This window comes from Cryptomeria japonica, chromosome 4 (assembly GCF_030272615.1).
Source record: "Cryptomeria japonica chromosome 4, Sugi_1.0, whole genome shotgun sequence".
NCBI classification, from domain to species: Eukaryota; Viridiplantae; Streptophyta; class Pinopsida; order Cupressales; family Cupressaceae; genus Cryptomeria; species Cryptomeria japonica.
The window spans coordinates 722,966,418-722,989,659 of record NC_081408.1 but is presented as its reverse complement, the minus strand read 5'-3'; the positions used below and the strand labels follow the sequence as shown (position 1 = coordinate 722,989,659).

Sequence of the window (23,242 nt, the reverse complement as noted above, 5' to 3'; positions counted from 1 at the left end):
AAACTAGAAATGAACATAAAATGTAAGGCAATTGCTCTTGTGATGAATTCTCCTCTAGACTCAATGACTAATGTACTAAGCTCGTGTCTTGGCCCACAGATATAGTGCTTATCTACTAGAGATAGTTCTAACCAAGCACAACAGTACTCACAAGGGTTCTTTGTTCCTCATAATGCTCTTGAAGCACAACCTTCACTCAAAGCTACTATGTGGAACCAAGATAAGCATCATGAGGCAAGGATGGCATGTGCTAATTTTTGGTATTATAACAACATATCATTCCAAATCCATATAGGGAGCCATTGGTGTATACATTGACTATAAAATAAAAATGATTCAAGGCAATTAATCCATATAAATTTAGTGGGCCCTTGTTGAACAAAGCTATGAAAACACATTGAGGTCATGGTAGATGAACAAAAAAGCATTTGGTACAAAAAGGGCTGGACCATTTTGTTTCAATGATGGATGGATTAACTTCCTAGTGGCTTCAAGTGGATCATTGGTACTCCTAAATTCAAATGATGCTTCTTGAAAAGTAAAAAATGTTGAGACTATGTGCAACATGTTGGACAAGGTGGTCATGGAAGTGGATGTAGAGAATGTTGGTCAAGTTGTGACTAACAATGCTACAACATACTTAGCAGCAAAGAGAATTCTTGAAAAACATCTTATCATTTTGTAGAGCCTCCATTCATTACATTGATCTTCTTCTTAAACATATAGGCAAATTTGAATGGGTGAAAATTGTAGTGGAAGAAGCAAGGAACATTACTAAACACATCTGCAACCACTCAAGGGAAAGAAATTTGTGTGATTGAGAGCCACACAATTTGACACCAACTTCATCTCGCTGCCAAGCATTTCAAATCCAATAACATCTCTTATGCAAATGCTTGTGAAAACTACATTGTGGAATCTCCATAGCCAAAAAAGGTCAAGTGTAAAGGTTCATGAAGACCATAATCGTTGTTAGGTTTGCCAAGAGCATAGAAAAGATCCTCAAGTTAACTTTAAACTTAATGTTTAGGAACTTACAAAGTAATCAATTAAAATAACAGTTTTCATTCTAAAAATCCATACTATTTTGTTTTAGGGATGAACACTTTGGTAAGAGTTGTACATTTGGTGGATGGGGTAAAAAACCAATGGGTTATCTCTATAAGATCATGAACAAGGCAAGGAAGTTATTCGACTTTACCATGGGTCAAACAAAAGAAAATAAAAACTCTAGCCTATACTTCACTAGAGATGGAACAAGCAACTTCACCAGCACATACATGCAAAAACCTATTATTTGAATCCCAATTTTTCTTCTTCAAATCCTTCAAAGCCAATAAGGAAGTTTTAAATGGCCTCAACACATACATAGAGAGGATAAGCCCTAACGAAGCCCTTTGAGATACAATTCTTGATGAGTTGTAGATTTCCAAAGATGCAGAGAGGAAATTACTTTGTATCAAGTATATACATTCAAAGGAGTATGACCCAACAACTAAGCCAATAAAAATTCAGAAAACTGAGTCCTTCAAAGGTTAAATTGCAGTTTCAAAGTCACCTGAAAATATAAATATTTTCCTTATACATTTGTGGATGATAGATTGTGATGCAAATAAAAAAAATCTTCGAGCCTTTCCATCCACATTTATGCCAGCCTTGCAGTGCTTCTAGGTGTGATAAATTGGAGCATGTTTAAGGCCATTCACACAAAGAAGTGCAACAGGTTGACCCAAATGTACCTTAGTGATCTCATTTTTCTGTTGTACAATATTCATCAATATGTTGAGCTTTTTGTGAGTCTCGATTCCACATCAATATTTTGGCTTGCCAAGTTTTAATTTTAGAACAATGGATCTAATTGTGCACATGTCAAGTTCTTCATAAAAATAAATGCCAAAACCTAAATGAAAATCAAGGCTGAATCGTCTTTATAGAAATCTGGACTGAAGTTGAAACCAAGGGCTGAATCAGAGCTGAAGAACCTTGTGCCACTCATAAACAAGTAGTGAGTAGAGGTTGCCCGACAACTACCCCTTTCAGAGAACGGAAGTGCAGACCTTGCTGACTGAAGGATCCATGGATAAAGATAATAGCCAAAACACATATCCCTTGGTAATATATCATATCTTGTTTGAGCCTATTCCAATCACACATGGATACATTTTGAAAGGGTAAGCCATAATATGGAACTTTGAAATGTTATTTGAGTTATTTTAAGGTTCAAACTTCATTTCAATTACAAAACTAAAACTGGAAAATCTGTTATGCATCTCTTGACACTAAAGAACATCAAAAATACTATTTTTTCTAGAAAATTAATATCACATATTAACACCATCTCTTATTTTTGGACTTATACTGATCCTCCACTTCAAATAATGTAAGCTGTCTGAGGTCCCATATATGAACCATACCTAATAAATAATCTGCATATGTAAGAGTAACAAACTTATCCAAGCATTACATTTTTATTCTGTGTCCAGAAAAACTTGAACTTGGATGGCTGGCTTTTTAAATTCAAATTGTGTCTCGAAAAAAGTTCATTTATTCCAAATTGCAATGATAATATATTAAATGGGAAAACATAACAAAACAAGAAAATTACAATTAGACTTCATTAGAAATACTCTTTCTTCATTCCAAATCTTAGATATCACTTCCTTGTAATCTCAGATATCATTTTTGCATAGCCTTGAGAGAAAAAATAACGGGAAAAAAACACATGGATATGTTCATGCGTATTACATGTTTGTCAGGAGAATCCCAAAGCATTACTAAGAGAAAGGTAGCATGATGTAAAAACCTGAGCAGACACTTATTCCTGCTTCACGGACAAACTCAAGAGTTTGAAGCCTCTCATCATAAGTTCTGGTTGTTATAATGCTGGGGTAAAATTCTCTTGAAGTGTCCAAGTTATGGTTATAAGCTGTTAGCCCTGCCTTCTTAAGATCTTCTGCTTGTTGCTTCTCTAACATGCCTAAAGTGCAGCATACTTCCATTCCCATACCCCTGACAAACAGTTGTCGAGAAATATTTTAGGCAAGCCTTCACTAAACAAGCATCATATATTCCTTTAAACAACTCCAATTTTATTTGTAGAACAAAAAATCACTAAAACCAGGCAACATTTTCCATATCCATCACTCACGACAGTACAAAGAAATTTGATAAATGGAAATAAAATCTGTGATTATAATGGATATTTTGCACTGAAGGTGAACAGTATAAGTTGTTATCTCTGGCATTGTCTTACATGCATGATTACAGTCAAATCAAGATAACAGATAGTGACGAAGGCATAGTTGCATCAAAGGCATTTTGAAATCTTCATCATTTCACTTTTGACAAATTTATTCTTTTACATAAGATAGTAAGGAAACAAATCCATTATGGTGAAATTTTCATTTCGACAATATAAAGGGTTAAAAGCATGGCCACAGCATTTGTTTTTCACTTGGGATTAGTCATGGATCTCATGACTCATAAGTTAATTTCAACTAGTGTCAAAAAGAGAGGTAAGAAGTCAAGACCAGCCTTGACTCAGATTGAATCAGCAAGACTTGGCTAAACTCGGCATGTTAAAATACAAAAAAAAATATTCACAGTAATTTTTATTATTTTTTATAGACCTAATCATTTTCAAGTTCTAACCAAGTAGGGAGTCAATTTTTACTCTTCAGCTTGTCAAGTCATTCTCAAACCCAATATGTGCCACCATGTTTAGAAGGAGATAAATTTTAAATGCTATCATACAGGCCAAATTTGATTGTGCATATTACTTCCCTGAATTTTAGCTCTTATCTAAAAATAACCATCTTGAATTGCAATTCGGGATCTACGATAAGATAATGTGCAAGGTCAGCACAACCAACCCCATAAAGTTATACATGTAGCCATGCTTAATCAATTCTACCAAGGTGAAATCAACTACATTTATAATTTGTCAAATATAGTACATATGGTATACAAAAAATTGTAATTAGCATTTTGAAATAAGAACATCATTTGGGGTTTTGAATAGAACCTGATTTCTTTTACATAATCAAGAATTTGATTGAAATTTGTCTTCCTACCAACAGTATCCCTCCATGCGGCACCCATGCAGAAACGTGTGCTGCCTGCCTCTTTTGCCTTTAAGTAGAAATTATGATCAATAGGAAAAGGGAATGTAATCAGGTAAGCAATCTCTTGAAAAATGAACAAAAAATGCATAATGCTAAACAAAAGATCAAAGGCACCTAAAATATCGAAACCAATATGATGTTTTAAAACAACCATTATGAAAGCATTCAGGTCTTGCCATAGCTACATAGGACAATCCTATTTAATATAAAAGTATTCATCAACAATGTCCCTTTTAAAACATCCAGAATCTTGGTGGGTCAAATCTCAAAATTATAGAATAGCAAAGCAAAGAGCAAGGACCTTTTCAACTTAAGATAATGTAAGCACACTACCTAGCTATATCTTTATATACAACAGGGCCACACTACCTACCCATCAATAAAAACAACTAACATTGAGTATCTGTTACTTGATCACATGTTCAATAACCATCAAGATTCAAGAAAATACATATGACAAAATGGAATAAAATGTATTTTTTTGATAAATTCCATGAGACGCATAGGTCTATAAAATCATCCTACAAGAGTATGATACAAGAGCCAAACAAAAAGAATGACAGACTCTTAGGAAAGTTGCTACTTTTAGTAGACTAGATCTCTTGAAAGTGACACTTAATCTTGGGACAAAAGTTGCAGCCTTTAGTAGAGTAGATCTCTAGCTACTGATTTCAGTTAGAAGTACCCTGCCTTTACTCATCTCAAGCCCTGAAACAATGCATAAGTGAGTTAACCTTCAGATTGTCTACATACATCTCTAGAATGTTATGGTAACTACTCTGTAATATAGTGTCGCTTCGTCTGAAGTGCCCTTGAGGGGCAGAGTAAGCATTCATCTCACCGCATGGTAGCTTAGGTACTGTCCATCTGTCAGTTTTGCAGCATAATTGATGTGAACTGGTCTCTGTTGTGATGTAATCACACATCGCCCCATTGCAAATGGGGACCCCCACTTTTTTTTGGTAGTCTTAGGAGTCTCGGGTAGTTGGGCAACAATTAGGTCTCTCATGAGGCTAGCTCGGAGTTTTCTCAGCTCTAGTCTTAGGTATTAGATAGGAGTCAAGGTATTCATTCAGCAAGGCTTCACAATGCAACCTTTAGGTCAAGTCAAGACATGAGTTCCATGATAGATGAATAATCCTCAAAGTAAGTATAACATCATAGGGACCAGATGAGGAGGCAATAACCGATCAAGTCTAAGTGGATGATTATAAGTGAAGATGAGATGGATGGAAGGAATACAAGTGGAGTATCAGTTGTTTTCCTTGGATTTCTGAAACGAAATTCAAGGGTGAAACCCTCACCAAAGGCAAAATCCACATCATGAGGAGACACAGTCAAAATGCAATCAGAGATTCCATGACCTCAAGGAATCCACAACTTGCCAAAATCCATGACTTGGTGGAATCCCCGACCTTGAGGTGAAATGAAGGAATTTGTCCACAACTTGCTGGAATCCACGACTTGAACGACTCAATGCTCAAATAAGGTTAGAGGAGAAATGATCAATCAGTCCTTAACCTTCACAAATCCATGACTTCAAGACGAGGTGATCAATCTTTCAAAGGATAGAAATGCATGATTTGAGTGACTTAATACTTAGAGTGGATATGACAAGGAAAACATCGAGTCAGCCTTGCAATAATGCTATCCTTCACTTAGCGAATCCATGACTTGAGGTGGAGATCAAAATTTATCCATAAGGTTCAAGAATCCATGAACTTGATAAATCCATGACCTAAGGGTGGAAGGCAATGATTAATCCATGGAATTCAAAAATCCACGATCATGTGAAATCCATGACTTAGAATTGAGGTGCTTAAGTTTGTCCATGGGAAGCAAAAATACACGAAATTGAAGGGAGAGATCTATCCATAGGATGCTAAAATCCACGCTTAAGTGAAATCCACACCACTTTTAAAGTGTGTGAAGGTGGACTCAAAGATGAAACGTGTAAGGATAGGTCCTGGCCTAAATCAAAACGTGCAGACCTAAACTGAAATGTGTGGACTCAAACATGAAGCGTTTGGATTCAGAAGGCAACGTGAGAGATAAGGTAGACATAAGATGTAACGCGGAGATAAAGTGGTTCTAATTTGAAGCATATGGAGGGATAGGGCAAACAAATGCGGCATGGGCTCATAAGGATCGACCTAAAGGTTAAGACCCAAAACACAAGGCATGTGAAAGGAGAAATAGGGCCGACTTAAGGAATTAGAGTCAAGGAAACATGTGAAGACTTAAGGTGAAACATGGAATGAAGGAAATTCAAGATCAAACATGGGAGATCAATGCAAACAGGGCGACCTCATTTGAAGTAACTTGAATTTGAAAACAAACATGAGATTAGTTTCAGGTCGGCTTAATAGTGAAGGATTGTGACTTAAACACAAGTGCAAATGCCTATATTAGATTGATGAGCATTTCGTTTTCTCATCAATCTAATTCAATCCCTTTGAGAGCAATTGAATTGCAGGTCAAACTACAACCTGAGCAAATTTATCCAACAAGGGCGCCATTGACAGCACTTAGCATTAAGAGAGTGTGAATTCCTCCATCAGCACAAGTAAATTTCAATCGAACTCCTTCAGCATGAAATGAGAATATAAGAACAATCAGATCACAACAGAAAGACATGGAGCAGTCTGTTTATCAGATATTGAAGGTGATTTTTGTAAAGTTTTGAGATGATTTATGACAACTTGAGACGAGTTTCATCATAGCCAATCAAATTGCAAGAATTCAGACTCAAGATGCAAGTTGGTAAAAGGAGAAGGAGACATATGAGCAATTTCCATCTGAAAATGCCTTTCCAGAATTTCAAAGAACATTTCCAGATTATTAAGGATGAAATCAGAACTTGTTAACATTCATTTTTCTGGAAATAAGGCTAGATTTATGTGTTTATAATCAATTCACAATCATGAGTAAGTGTTTTCTCTGTCTTTTCAAGTCTGATGCAAAGGGTAATGCATGGAATGGTGGTGGATGCAAGAGAAGGATATCACAACTCCAATACAAGAATGATAATCAGGACACTCAAGTCAGAGGATGAACATTCGAAATAACAAAAGGATCGGACAAGGGTTTCATTCCAACCGAGCAAGAAACAAATATGTCAATGACGAGGTCAACAGTCAGCATCATCACGACCTCAAAAGGTGCAGCTAGAAGGGAGAACTTCACAAGGAACAATGGAGGACTCAAAATACCAAGATCCAAGCGACTTCAAGATAGAGCAGTGAAGAGGAGGAAATTTTGCAATTACCTTGAATTTCCTTCGGAGATCCAAGATTCAAGACTAGTACACCATCGAGATATTCCTATATCAATACAATGATCAAGGTCAAGGGCAGTCAAGGTGAAGGATTCTAACGTTGAAAGGTGAAACCATCATAAGGTGAATTCCAAAGTATGAAGAAGGATAAGTGAAAGTGATCAAATCAGATAAGATGATGCAATTTGGGAATATCTCTCACCATCATCACATTCATCAAGGAGAGTATCAAGAGATATTGCTCAACCACAAACACTTGTGATGAGTTACAAGGAGTAACCTGGGGTGGGGACAACTCACCTTCATCCACCAATTAAGGTCAACATGCCCAAGTTCAATGAACCTGATTCATTCAAAGATGGAGCAAGTGACACATGTCACTTCATCAAATATTGTTTATCTTACCGAACCTCGATTCCTATTGGTTAGAATTCAATGTTGGACATGTGTCCATTATAATGTAATTTTCTCACTGGCAGAGAATAAGTTAGTTTGTAATCTTTGCCATTGATTTCGATTTGATCCTGGCCATTCATTTGTAAAGAGAAGTCTATAAAAGGGCTTGCTCTCCTCATTTGTAAAAGTTAATAGTTCCGTAATACTTAATAGACAATTAGCAATTAGAAGTAGAAGTAGAAGTAGAGTAGGAGAAGGAAAGAAGGAATTGTTGCCAAGACTTGCTGAATCTAATACAAGTTTTTCATTTGAGTATGGTGGATCTCAATGTCTTGTTTCTTCATGTTGCATGGTTTCTTGTTACTTCTCAAGATTAATTAGAGTTCATTGGTCACGGTGGATGCTTATGAAGATATTGTGAAGAATTCCTTGGTTCATATTTTTTGTAGTTTGCTGATTGTAAGCTGCAGTGTAAAGTTAGCCTGAGCCTAATCATTGTGCTAAGTTCGATTGTGGGTGCTTGTTCAAATTGTGCTAGTATTGGGTATTTAAGTGATGTATTTGCCATATGAAAATCTTTCATTTCCTTAGAAGATTGCATCAAGTCAGCATAGTTGTTGTTACCATGGCGAAGCGAAGCTTGGTTTGAGGGAATTTGTATATATACGTATCATTCATCGTCATCATTGATCTTAGGAGTAGCGTAGTCTTTCTAAACCATTTGCCTCTTTTGTCTTTATTTTCCGAAGTTAAGTTAGTGTCCATGTTCCAACAGAGTTCAAACAAAACGTAAGTCCCCATGTGTTTCTAGCAATATCACATCATATATCACTGAGTCTATCCACAATGTAAAATCAAGACTTGACAGTATAAACCTTCGAGTCATCTCATTTGATCACAAAGATTAGCATTTGAGATGTCTTTGGTCGAGAGAGGATAGAGTACCTTGGTATTTTATTCTCTTGTAATGTCCCTTACTTGGCTCACTTGGAAAGTTGGGACAATTTCCTAGATTCTCCTCCTTACTTTATCAGATACTTATGCATAGATCCAATAATGGAAGATATGCCAAATGTTATGTCTGATATAAAAAATAAAATATGCAACTGATATGTATTACTGGCAGTGGTGTGATTGCAAATATGAATATAACTTTGAGCGATATGCTACTGTCTCAGATTTTGACCTCTAGGCTTGCAACTACAGTTATGGATACGTTGTCTAAAGGTTCCTTTTAATATATGCAATCATGACATGTATTGCTCCTTCTTGACTGTAACGTCTGATTTGCTAATTCTATAGACTGTAAGAGATTGTAATCTTTATACCACTCGCTGGTGATATATTGTCTCCTTTGATGATGTCTTATCTACTTGCACTTGACTGGGCTGTCTGAGATCTCTATATAATAATCAGCATCAGCAAATAGGAATGTATTTACATATAAGTCTAATGGCAGCCTGAAGTAAGCTACGAAATGATCTTCTCAACTTTCTGGAATTCTTGCCCGATATTGTAATCATCAAATATTTCCCATATTATTCCTCCTCCTCAATGAGCATGGGTTTTGTTTTAAATATCTCAAAAATCCAATCGGTTGCATCTCTTCATTTGGAGTAGACATAGCTCTTTCTTTAATCGTGGCTCTTCACAAAAACTAATCGCACCTTTAGTGTGTATTCACGTTATTAATTAAGGACAATTTGCTAAGGTCAATCGTTCATTATGTTAAAGCATAACAATTCAGTTTTGTCATATAAATAACAATGATCAGTTTATTATCACTGCCAATAAACACTAAAGCTGATTATCAGTCTATTGCTGAGGGGACAATCTCTGACACCTGCAGTCTATTTTTAATAATAATTTTTTATTATTTTGCAGGCTACCAATCAGGATGAATGCAGATCTATTAAATATAATTTTTTATTGAATATTTGTTAATAACGGTAAAATTGTTGTCTTAATCATTACTGCTTAATGTAATTATTAATAAAGGCATTAATGAATATTTGATACTAATAAAATGATTAATATGTGATACGTAATATTAATATGAAGGCATATTAGTGATCTGTTTATTGATGGGTTTGATTATTTAATACTAAGGAGGTTCGTTCATATCTTTAATTTGAATGAACAATAAATAATTGATGTATAAGCATATTCAGATAAATCACTATTATTTGATAATATGGGGACATCACTTCTCTGTTCAAGGTGCATAAAAAACACATCAACAGTTTCCATTTGGACCATGAGCATCTTTGTCTTCCATTTAATTTTGGCATAATTCAATTTTTATGGTTGTGTTTTTATCTAGTACAAGTTCCTTTGTCCACATTGAAATCTAATACCTCCCAATAATTTAAAGGGAGTTTATGTTCTTGGTTGTCTTAACAGAGCAGACACATTTTCTAATTGTACTGCCAATGTTTTGAGCTATCTGAGAGCTCATCCTCAGGGCACTGTGGCTAAGATTTAGAACGGAAATCAATTATAAATGCATTATCTTAATTTATTAATGATAGATCGTTTACATGTCACACAAACTTGGACATGTGATGGTGCTTTACAAACACGTCAAAGAAGACCCTCAAAGATTATACATTGATATTTTTAATAGTTTTTAAAACCATTCTCCAATCATCATGAAGCTCGAAGCCATCTGCTAATAGTTTTTCAGGCTGAAACATGAATTGCATGAGTGAGGCACCCATTTCAGCATAGTATAAGGCACTTTCTACTATAATAAAGAGCAATTAATTCACAACATCCAATTCAGTTAATAGAACTCTAAATTAGGACTAAGATCCATACCCTTTTTGCTGCCTGAATAACTTCATCTTTAGTCATAAGTTTTTGTGCTTTCACACCAGTGTCATACCGAGAGGACTGGGGACAATATGAACAATTTTCAGAACACCCCCCTGTCTTGATAGAAAGAAGAGTACATTGCTGCACCTCTCTAAATTTGTGAGAATGCCTATGCACCTGTGCCTGCATGAAGTCAACAATTTTATCCTTAGCTAGATAAATCAAAGCCTTGCAAGAAACAAATGGCACGCAAATAGTCTCACAAGAATGCCATGCCCCACAAAAAAAATTGACCTCCTATTTTCAGTTTTATAAAGATCATTAACCTCTTGACTTGATCTAATAACTACTTTCATAACAAAATAACCAATCAAAATAGGATTGTGTGTACTGCACAAATATTGAGAACAATATATAGAGAACTAATATAATTCTCAAATATTCATGTTCTATAGTAGAAAAATAAACTAGAACAAACTGACTAAAACTAAGATGTCCGTCCTTGGGGAGGAGAAGATCTTAGAAGCGGGAAGTGGATGAATGCTGTTTTGGGGTCCAAATTGCTTTAGGAGATGTACGAGAAAAAAAATAGAATTCGGAGTATAAATCTTCAAGACATGAACCTGCACAGTAATGATCCAGAAAGCCTTTTTATATCTACTTCTCTCAAGATTGCCTCAGCCATCAAGAACTTTTAAAAATCATTCAAAGATCTCATCAAGTCTTATATACCCTGGGCGATCAAATGGTTGAATAGCTGATGTCTAAGAGGATGCTTTGTTGAGCTCCTTGCCAAGAAGAATTCTAAGATTTAATTTACTATACAATGCTTCTTGGGGTCCAAAGGTCTGGAACTGCTTCAAAGCAGTCCAAGAAATCAAATTATGGTTAAACTTGGACTGCCCAGTAAATTTGGGGGATCCTCAGTAAACCAGAGCCATTTTAGAAACCATTTCTCTTCTTCAAGCTCCAAGAGAAGATATATAACCACAGACTTGCAACATCCGAGTTGCTTGGAGATAACCTAGAAGAAATCTCAGCCAAGCTCCACTAAAGACTTACAGACTTCAAACATGAGGAATTTATTGTGCCTTTCAAACAATAGCATATAGATCAAGAAGGGCCTCCAAAAAGGCCAACACCTTCTTTTGGGTCACAACCAACTGCAAGATTACTACATAGAGTGTGCTTGCAAGGAAAGAGTTCCATAGGCCATCAAGATGCAGTCTTTGTATCAGTGCAGAAGAATAAACAGGTAATCTTCTCCTTCACTACTAATGACCAGGAAGTATAGAACAAATTCTTGTGGAAACTTGTTGGATAGCGTGAGGGATCGTAAAAAATAGAATGTTTGCTTGGCACAGAAGACGCAAAGGATGATCTGGAAGGCAGGCCCAAAACCAAATAGCTGCTTGAAAGAAACCACAAAATGTTTGGGAATATTGCTTATCCCATTAGTCAGATATGGGATAGAATTAAATCTTACATTTCAGAAACATGATATTAACAGGAAACAAATATTTCTCTGTCAGTGGTTATTGATTAGACAGCTCCCCTGCCTTCATAGTTCATCCCACCCACACCCCCACTTAGAGTGGTTGGCTGTAGGAGTTAGAATAATAAATCGTAAGGCTAATGGAACCCACCTCCCAATGGGTTCAATAAGCTTAATTTCAGCAGTGCCATAAAGGGGAACCCAGGTGTAAAGTCCCAAATTTTAAAGGTGACAATTAATTAAATTGATTTTTATTAAGTTGTCAAAAATAGATAAAAAATCCAATGATGACTTAATATTAATTAATTTAATTAAATAAACAATAAAATAATATCATAATGTCACTTGATTAAATATATTTCTCCAACAAGCCAGCCTATCTTCTAGATACCTCCTAGATATCTTTGTAAGGGGGTTTTGGGTGATGTATTGGGCATGCTTTAAAATTGATATGATAATTTGTGATTTCTGGAAACGTAAACCTTCAGAAGTTCAGCAGAAGGGTTGGACGAAAACCTGACTCTTCCTGGGAATGGATTCACAACGGAGTCTACATCCTGGGAATGGATTTTCTGTACTTTTTCTAAGTTCAGTAATACTCAGAAATTTATTTCTATTAGCAGAAAAATCAAATCAATAATCTGATTATAAATCTGAGTTTTCTGAAGACATTCTTAGATGCAAATAAAATTCCAAAATTTTGTGTGCCCTAGTTTTGGAAATATAGTTATTTTTCTTTTATCCCTATTTGGGGATATTATAGCAATATTTTACAAGACAGTGACCTCTTCACTCTATGTGTTAAGAATTTGAAGACTGACTATTTACACCACCAAAATCTGATTGTGGTGATACATGGCCAAGGTCAAAGGATGGGCCTGTTGTAATCCACGTTCTAATAAACAGTTCAAAAAGGCAATGCTCAGTATTTTGCAGCATATTAGACCAAAGTGAACTAATGCTTTATGAAAAGAGGAATTTAATGATACTTGTTATCTAACTGATAAAAATACCAAAGATTACCATTTAAGTACCATCAGTTCTCCACGCACATTGCAACAGATTTATTTACGAAATAACAGAAGCCTTGGAGCTCATCGCATGAAGTATGGGAATGTAAGCTGAAAGCCTATAGCATATTTGAGTAACAACAAGGGTATCTGTATATGTTTTCTGATGCCCTAAGAGACTGGAATAATCTTTATGGGCCTTATCTATTTCATTCTCCTGTTGAAGCATCTAGCTCAGATGATTGGGAGAATGCTTTTATTGATTAGCCACACATGATTGATTGAGGATGTTGGTTTTTTGGTGAGAATATGGTGCTTATTCCTTAGAAAGAAGAATATTTGCAATTTATTGTTTACTCCAACTATCTGTTGCCTCATGTTTTGATAAGAGTAAATTATCTTAGAGTTACTCCATAGAGGGGGCTACCACTTCTAAGTTTACCATGAAGGCTAAAATTTGCATCAGTACCCTCCATAGACCTTTTGCACATGCATTTCTTTTACTCTCAACATCTTTTCATTTCTGGTATTAGGTTTCATAATTCATTACAATATACCAAGCATGTTTGTTATGCAACTGTGTCAAAAGCATTTTGTCTCTCTGCTACCTGACTAGAAATTGGAAATCCTTGTAAACCGAGCAGAGGCAACGATAAATTGGTGCTCAGTAACACTAGCAAACAAAAAGCAATCCAAAATGTTTAAGTGAAGCAAGTTATCTTAAAGTAGTTCACAGGGCTCCTTGAGAGAAAAAGAATCAGATACGTAATTTAAGTTATGTTTATTGGACCTTAACCTTGACAGATTTTGTTGACTTGCTGTGTTGCATCACAGCCATGAATAATGGCGAATCGTATGGAGGGATTTGCTTCTCCTGGTTTTCTATTCCAAGATAATCACATGAAAGTTGCACTTCAAAAAAAATTGAATCTTCACCTAAAAACCTCAAGCAGCTATTATTTTGCAAGAGACTTTGAGCAGACATTGCATAAGTGGCTGAGGTAGAAGCTATTGCTGGGAGATTGGAGGGCTACTTTGAAGTAAAATGGTCCCACGAAAGATAAAATGCCCCACCTTGACTACACTTTTCAGGAATTCTACACCCAAAACTTCTTATCCTAATAGACATTCACCACGTGCAGGCTGCTGGTTGGCAGAAATCTTCTTGAAATCTTTGTCCTAGTGCTGCAAACTTTTCTAAAGTTCTGGAGCTCTGGATTTTAATGTTAAGATTATTTGTATTGCCACTATTTGGTTTTGGATATCTCATGGACCACTGCTACAGCAAAAACAGGAGCCATGGTCCCCTCAATGGAACTGTGTTTTGAGAGTTTGCAGTAACAGCTTATGAAAGTTTTAAAAGTTTCATTGCTAAATAGCATGTACATGTGTTTAAGCTTTCTTTCAATAATTTTTCTTTTAAAAAGCTTAAACTAAGTAAAAGCTGATCTTACCCATATTCTTAAAATCACTGTCAAAAAGCAGAAATTTTTATTAGCATGGAGCCATTTTACCGAGAGCACATTGCTCAATTTTCTCAGAAACAAGACTTATTTGATGGTTATAAATTCAAACCCACGTCTCTACTGAAGCATTATTCTATTAAATCATGGTCTGCAGAAGCCTTAAAATTCTTTATAAAAAAAACTGCAAGTGCATCAACTAGCATTCCGACATGGTATTTTGATGTAAATTTACATTTACAAATAACTTAATAACACGTCAAGCAAGCTTAAAGCCTACAATAATAACACGTCAAGCAAGCTTAAAGCCTACAATAAATCTAAATAGAAAAAGGCTTCTGCCAAAAACTGCCTGCTGATTTTAAATTCAAGAGCATAAGTCTCTTCAAAGTGTATCAAGCATTTCTTTGAAGGAACGGTTTGGCTTGGAGACATTACTTTCTGAGAGGAATTTTTCTTTAGGCAATCCAAACATGAACAATTGACCGAGTCCCCGGCATCTTGAAGAACAGATGATTGAAGCTTTCACTTCATAAAAAGCAGATAAGAGACCATAATTTCCTTCAAAAATCTAGGGCTTGCCACTTGTTGTGGGCCTAAATGTACAAGGAAATATCTACAGTCTGCCTGAAAGAGGAATTGTCTCATTCAAGTGCAGCTGCTACAAGTTACCAAAGGACAAAAGGAGAAAATTCCTTTCGATAGATCACTAAATACTAAAAGATTGAACTCAATCTTCTCCATTGCGAAGAATAGGATCCAGTACTGGTAAAGGATCTGTTGGAAGAAGATAAATAGATCCATTGAAGAGAAGTGAAGAGCACAAATTCCTTTGTGGCATATTGAAATGATTATGTTTTCAATTTGGCTAGCAAAATCTTTGATAAGAATTTGTATTTTGGACAATGGAAGAGCTGCTGAAGGAATACAACCAGTTGAACTAGAAGGATCTTGACCTCATGTAGGAGGCTGCACTAAGTTACGATGGTCATCTAGGCTCTAGCAGGGGAGTGGCTAAATTGGATAACTTGGCTAGAGAGAACACAAAGTAGAGGGTGCCAAGGGAGCAAACCATCATGGCTAGCGTGGCATATTGAGATGACTATGTTTTCAATTTGGCTAGCAAAATTCTTGATAAGGATTTGTATTTTTGACAATGGATGAACTACTGAAGGAATACTACCAATTGAACTAGAAGGACCTTGACCTCATGTAGGATAACTTTACTAGAGAGGACACAAAATAGAGTCAGCCATGGGAGCAAGCCATCGTGGCTAGGGTTTCAACCCTTAAATTTCAAACCGTTGAAGAACCACACTATGGCCTTCATGAAATCCAATAAATTAAAACAAATTATGATTGCTCATGAGGGCAGCCTTCTTGTTTGATAGTGCCCTCTATCATCTGGTTTTTAAACAACCAGAGTGAAAGTAAGGCACCAATTCTTGCATAACAAAACCAATAATAGCTGTACCAGTACCTGTGTCCCTGCCCCCAGCTAGGCAAAATTTGACTAAGGAAATCCTACCCCAAGAACTGACATGGAAAGTGTACTGTGTCTTTACTTTTAAGGTCAAAATGGAACAAGAAATGTGAATCTCTCCTTGTGGGCCTTTGAGGCAAGAAGCCTTCTATTGATCTTTAAACAGAAATCCTCTCAGGCAGATACAGATGAGCAAGAGGTGGTACTGGCAAAGGTAAAGACTATTGAAGAAGAGGTTGTCGAGGCAAAGCATACTTAATCAGCACAATGATGTACAAGAAGATATGGTGGTGGATTAACAGACGATGGACATTGAGGATGATGTGGCAACAGGGCCCAGCACAAACTTGGGCTGAAATCACCAGGATGACCTCAATGAAAACAAATGGTTGGCTTAAGGACCCACCTCATCATGGACTCCTCTTGTTTTGTTTTGTTTTTAGTGTATGAGAAGTTTCTTTGTCTATGCTTGGATTTGCTTTTGTATAATCTTGTTGTAAAAGTGTATCTACCCTTTTAAGTTCAGCTATCAAATAGTATAATATTTGACGGTTTGATTCCGGCATTGCAGCTCAGACACATGTCAAGGCTTTTAAAGCCATAGGTACACTTAAAGGTGAGGATCCCTGAAAAAAATCTTCAATTATCCATCCAAAAAAAAAAATTGAGTACAATAACCTAACAGAATAGTAACCTTCACTACGGGCCAAATGTTTAATTATGGATGTTGGAAGCCATAAAAGCAAAAAACTTTTATCAGAAAATTAAGTAACTCACCCAATACTGGGGTACAGTACTATTATTAACTATTTAGGTGTAAATTTTTATTTCCAAGTAAACCGGTTCAAGTACTGAGGGCAATTGGTATGGCATTTAAGCTTTAAGATTAAGAACGATTACCTAAAAACCCTAAAAACTGATTGAATGTTAAAGCATGAACTGTGGGTGCCTTAAAACCTTTAATCAAAAAAGTGTGAGTACCTAACCAAACACCATGGTTGGTATTTGATGTAAATCTAAATTTACAAAACAAAATCGAGTACCAAGGAAAATTGATATGACATTTGAGCTTTAAGATTAAGGACAATAAACAGTGGTGTCCATATACATGATATTATGCCTGACTGAGAAAATCTAAAATATATAATTAAGGACAAAAACTTTATAACCTTAACGTACTTATCAAATGTCATATCACAAACTATGGGAGCTTTAAAAAGTGCATCATCCAGCACTACAGTAATGGCATTTGGTGTAAACTTACAATTGCAATTAAACCAATTTGAGTACCTGAGGACAATTGATATGGCATCTAAACTTTAAGATTAAGGAGAATAACCTAATGACCTTAAATACTGACAAGATGTTACGTTATGGACCTTGGAAGCCACAAAAATCTTGATTCATAATATTCTAAGTGCCTCGCCCAATATTCTGGTGTAAATTTGCATTCTAAACCGATTGGAGTACTGGGCAACTGATATGTGACTTCAGCTTTAGGATTAAGAAAGATAACCTAATAGCCCTCAATTATAGACTTGGACAGCAAAAACTTATTCTTAAAATTGTAAGTGCCTCATGCAACTGTTGTATGCATTTTAGACTAAATTTTAAAATTGCAATCAAACTGACTTGATTACTAACAGCAACTGATATGACATTGGAGCATTCAGATAAGGGACAATAACCTAATAACCTTAGAATACTAACCAAATGGTAAATGATGGACTGTGGAAACCTTGAAATTCGTAATAAATAAAAAAATTGCAAGTGCTTCACCCCAACATGGTGTATGGTGTTTTAGTGTATGTTATATTTACAAGCAGTTGCTATTTTGGTGTAAATTTCCATTTACAACTAACCCAAGTCTAGAACAGAGAACAAATGACGAGAAATTTGAACTCTAAGCTTAAGGACAATGACCTAAAACCCTTATATACCGATGAAATGTTGAATTATGGACTGTGGAAGCACTCTTAATCAAAGAACTTGTTAAATGTCTCACCCAAACATTGAACGGTATTTTGGTGTAAATTTCAATTTACAAGAAAACCGGTTCTAGAACCGACGACATTTGATACTTTGGTGTAGGTAAACAGATTCGAGTATCAAGGAAAACTGAAACAACATTTAAACTTTAAGATTGAGCTTGATAACCTAATAGCATTAAATACTAATCCAATGTGCCTGATCCACATGCGGGCTGAAATGGTAAAAACGAAACGATAAGAAAAACTTACTCCATGGAAAAGCAGGTCCATGAGGGGAGAATCATAAACCGACTGAATCTGTGGCCTTGTCCAGTCATATCTTGGGCCATTTGTGACGGCTTTCTCTGCCTCAATGCTAGCTGCAGATGAAAAATTTAACAATGGAGAAAAAGAAGAAGAAGTATTACTATTAGCGCATGCAATTGTTGATGTACTGCGACATAGTACTGAAGTCGTGGACTGGAACTTCAGAATTGCCTTTATCAGAGCCATTATCTTTTATTTTCTGCTGCAACTGCCGGCAGCCCCGAGGATCGATCCGTTGACCTGCAGAAAAAAAGAGTAAAAGAGAAAACGAAGAGCTCCTGTTTTCCGGAGCTCCCGAAGTAGTGTAATGAGAGGCTAAATGTCATTAAATCCCTGTCCGGAGAGTTTGTAATTTGTTTGTAATGAGAGAAATCTGCATTTGTTGTTATTTGATTGTACCTAGTGTTGTCGTGTTTTGCTTAGCTGCGAATTGTGTGTGTGGGTGGTAGATGAGCTTTCCCAACGACCATGAATTCAATTCCTTAATTTGTTGAGGGGTCGATGGAAAGGATGTGTCTGCATGGAGGTAGAGTGACATTACATTATGGAATGTAAGATATATGAGAATATTCGGTATAATTATATAAATATGTTATAAGTTAGCTTTTTAATGATTTAGTTTGAATAGGAGAAGATGGAAAAAATTGATAAAGTTATGTGACAAAATTTATAATAGAAGAAGTAAAATCAACAAAAAGTTAGAAATCGACAAGAAATCAATGGTGGGGTTGTCATGTGTTTTGGATGGTTTCAATTTCAATCTTTGATTTCTATAGATTGGTTGGTTTCATGAATGTCAATAAAAACTTTCATGTCAATGTCTTTAAAGATGACAAATCTAATTGAGATCTATATCATGTCAATGTCCTTCAAGACAACAAAGGGAAAATAAATAACACTTTAGATTAATTAAATTAATTAATTTAGATATATTAAAATGAATATAGATATATTAAAATGAATATATGGAAATAAAATAAGTGTATTTATTTGAAAATTTAATGTAGGTATGTTGTGATGGATGTTTAGAGGTGATTTGTTCATGTGAAGAAAAATTAAGCTTAATCAAATGAATGCCTTAGAATCTAGAGGATTATTATAAGTTTGTTTAGTTCACTTCTACAATTGTAGAAACAATCTTTGTGATTGTGCATTTTAACTTAGCCCACAACTTTCAACTTTAGTATATAGATTTCAACTCTACCAACTTCTTATATATGTTTTTAAAGTTTGTTTTGGTGTTTGTGATTTGTATTAGCCGATTAATGGTGTTTAGGAACACATTTGGGGAGTTTACTAGGCAATAATTTATTCTCTTTTTGTCACACCCCTAGTAACACTAATTTAATGGCTTTTAATAAATATGGAAGACAATAAGGCATGCATAGTATGCCCTGCATGTCGGTGTAAGCAAATAATGCAGTAATGATGCTCTATGATACTAAATATAGAAGTAGGAATGAGATCTCTTATGTGTCTTCAAATGGATTAGAGATAGTCCTTAAATACAACTATGCAAGGTGCAACTAAAATGTTTCATACATTAATTCAACACACAACAATTACTTTGGAAGGTGTCGATGCAAGTCTATTTTTAAACTTAAATTTTGAATTTATGCTTCCTTTTTGTAAATCACATGATTGACCTAGGTCAATCTTGCAAATTATGGATTTGAACTTAAGTGGAGGATGGGTGAATGAAGGTTAGGGAATGGGAACTAGGAGCGAGTGTAGATGGAATCAAGTAAGGATGAAGTTATATGAGAAGTTTTATGTATAAATCATGTCACATTGACACTAGTCATTGCATATATTTAATAATTAAGTCACAATAAGCCCAAAATAAATGGAAAATGTGCATGTATGCAATTTTCACCATTATATTTTGTCCTAACTTTGACTTGCATATGAACTACTATTAATATTCTTGTCAAAGTAAGAAAACTAATAGATATGAAAGAAAATATCTCAACCTAGAAAATGATACGGATATGGATATCAATACCACTTTTTGGTACATCCACCTTGTGATGAGTGTTTCGTCTTAGAAAACTAGAAAAAATAAAAAACTTAATGAGGAGCATTTGATAAGTATTTAAAATAGGTATGAGTTATCTATGACCAAAAGAAAGAAGTGAGAAGATTGCAATATTATACAACCTAGGTCAAAAGAATTAATAAGTATTGTTTGGAGTAACAAAAGCAATGTGATACCATATGAAATGGCCTTAATTGTACATTGGCTACTACAACCATACTCATGAAAGGAATGTTACTAACCTTATATTCCCCCCCTTAAAAAATTTGCATGCAAATAATCCAATAAACTTAGAAGAAAGGAGAAAAGATATGTAAATGAGGTAAGCCTTGAAAGTTGCAAAAATCATGATAAAATAAATAATGATAGGAACATGGTATCCCTAATTTGGTTCATAAATCAAGTGAAAGTAACAATGAATGTTAGGTCTAGTAAATAAGTGTGAGATGACATCATGATAAGCATGTATAAAGTGTACAATCATCATTAGCATGTTAAAATAAGATATAACCATGGTTAGGATAAACATGTGGTAGTCATAAGATATAATCATAGGATAAACCATGGTTAGCAAAAACATGTGATAGTCATAAGATATAACCATAACAAGAATAAAGGAAAACATGATCATCACAAGAAAAGATCATGTGACTGAAAATATACAACCAAGCATACTAATTGGTGGTAGATGTCATCATGAGAAGTATATAGATCATATAATGTGTAAACATACCATCATCAATATAGAAATATGTTGAATGTTATAGAGGATATATTCTCCAAGTGGGAGATATGCAATACAACATATGAAAATAAGCTAATGTATTTGGGTTGAGCATGGATACTCCAAGATTCAAATATGTGATTATCATCAATCAAATTATTGTCATCTTGATTATGTTCTTTGTAAACACCCTCTAGTAAGTGGCTTTCATTGTAATAGGAAAGTGTTTCCCTAGTAAAGATTGTTGAAATAGGTACAATGTGTGCTTTATCTTTCTTTACATAATGTTCTTGTCTTTTTGGATGTGACTCCATTGTAGTTTATTTTTTATTATCAATGGAATTTTGTTTTGGAACACATCTAGTAGAGTATTTAGAAGATGAAGCAATCAAGTTGTTAAATATTAATCTATTTTCTTTCCTGGAGGATAAGCATGAAATCTTCCTTTCTTTTCTTTTTGTGAAGGATGAGAAATGAAATCTTCTTATTTGTCTTCATGTGAAGGGTAAGAATTAAATTTTTTTTTTCTTCTCTTGTAATTGCATGTGAGAAATAAGGACATTCATTTTCCTCAAGAGGCTCATCAATATCAAAATTTTCTCTCTTAGGAAGGGTTCCAAATGCAATTTATTTTAGGCCTCACCTCTTGTTGTCATATAACTCATCATTGATTCTTCAGTTCTCATCAAAATGTATAGTATTTAATTCATGTTTTTTTTTCCTGAGCACTTATAAAAAAGCTTGTTAGAAGTCTCTATATGTGTATGTGTATGTGTATGTGTATGTGTATGTGTATGTGTATGTGTATGTGTATGTGTATGTGTATGTGTATGTGTATGTGTACGTGTACATGTACGTGTATGTGTATGTGTATGTGTATGTGTATATGTATGTGCATGTGTATGTGTGTGTGCATGTGTGTTCATGTGTGTGTGTGTGTGCATGTGTGTTCATGTGTGTGTGTGCGTGCATGTGCATGTGTATGTGTACATATGTGTAATGACTTATTCATAAACATATATTTAATAAATAAAATGACATTTCATAAGCAAGGACATATGGTTCTCTCTCTACTTTGACAATATTATCCCAATGAACATATTTCAAACATTTGTGTACCATATAAGGTACTTATTTTAGCTATTCAAGCCATAGTATACCACATGACATAAAGAATCTCCTAAAAAAAAGTGATACTTTGAATAAGATATTCGTCACTTTAAGACCCACTTGTATAAGAAAGATGATGTAACCCATAATAGGCATTGGTCATTTGAAATGAAATTCTATAATGTATATAGCTATATTGATGAAAATGATGGCCATGTAAAAAATCTATCATAAAATGCTATACGAATTTATTGGGTCAATAAAGATACTATCTGACCATACATGTACAATGATTCATATTATTTGTTATTTGGTATGTCATTATCATAAAAGGAAATCACCAAAGAAGAGGGATGAGAAAATCTCTATCATGCAACATACCCAAAAAAGAATTTATATAACTAAATGTTGGACAAATAACATTATATCAGATCCTTCTTGTTTCTATTTATATGCATATGTGTCATATTAGCAGTGAGGCACTCAAACAACTAAGGAATATATCCATATTGTGAGATTGATTATACAAAGTAAAAGGATTTGTATAAATTTATGTTTTGATTGGAAGTAGTTAACTTAAGGTTTTCCCCATCATTAACACTTTCAAATTAATTATATTATTGTTAATTGAGTCATATATTATTTAATACCATATAAATTTGTGTATGATTTCCACTGACTCTAAGATAACTAATGGATGAAATATCATTATAATACCAAGTACAACCCTCTAGACAGATCTAATTGGAAAGTAGGAAGAAGATTAATCAAGTTATAATTGAGTAAAGTCTATTAAAAACATAATTAATAGGTCTAGTCAACTTGGTAAACTTTGTAGAAATTCAAGGCATGAAACAAATAACTTTAGAAGTAGTGGCAATATAATGAGTACTTGGTTCACTCTCTTTCTTACTATACCCCTTTGAAAACTATTTGGATTTTAAATTTTTGATGGATAGGTAGGCATACCTTGGGCTTTCAAACATACCTAGAATTTTCAAAAGAAAA

At 34.8% G+C, this 23,242-nt stretch overlaps 1 protein-coding gene across 1 annotated transcript in view; it reads right to left on the bottom strand.

Moving 5' to 3' along the window:
• LOC131057090 (biotin synthase, mitochondrial) overlaps positions 1 to 18,773 on the bottom strand; it is a 29,126-nt gene extending 10,353 nt beyond the window's left edge. The window contains exons 1-4 of the mRNA XM_057991278.2: positions 18,306 to 18,773; positions 10,618 to 10,797; positions 4,025 to 4,131; positions 2,804 to 3,009 (exon numbers count right to left, since the gene is read on the bottom strand). Of these exons, the coding sequence (XP_057847261.2) occupies positions 2,804 to 3,009; positions 4,025 to 4,131; positions 10,618 to 10,797; positions 18,306 to 18,548 (736 nt within the window). The 5' untranslated portion in view covers positions 18,549 to 18,773. The remainder of the gene's footprint in view (positions 1 to 2,803; positions 3,010 to 4,024; positions 4,132 to 10,617; positions 10,798 to 18,305) is intronic.
• Between the last annotated feature and the right edge of the window lie 4,469 nt (positions 18,774 to 23,242).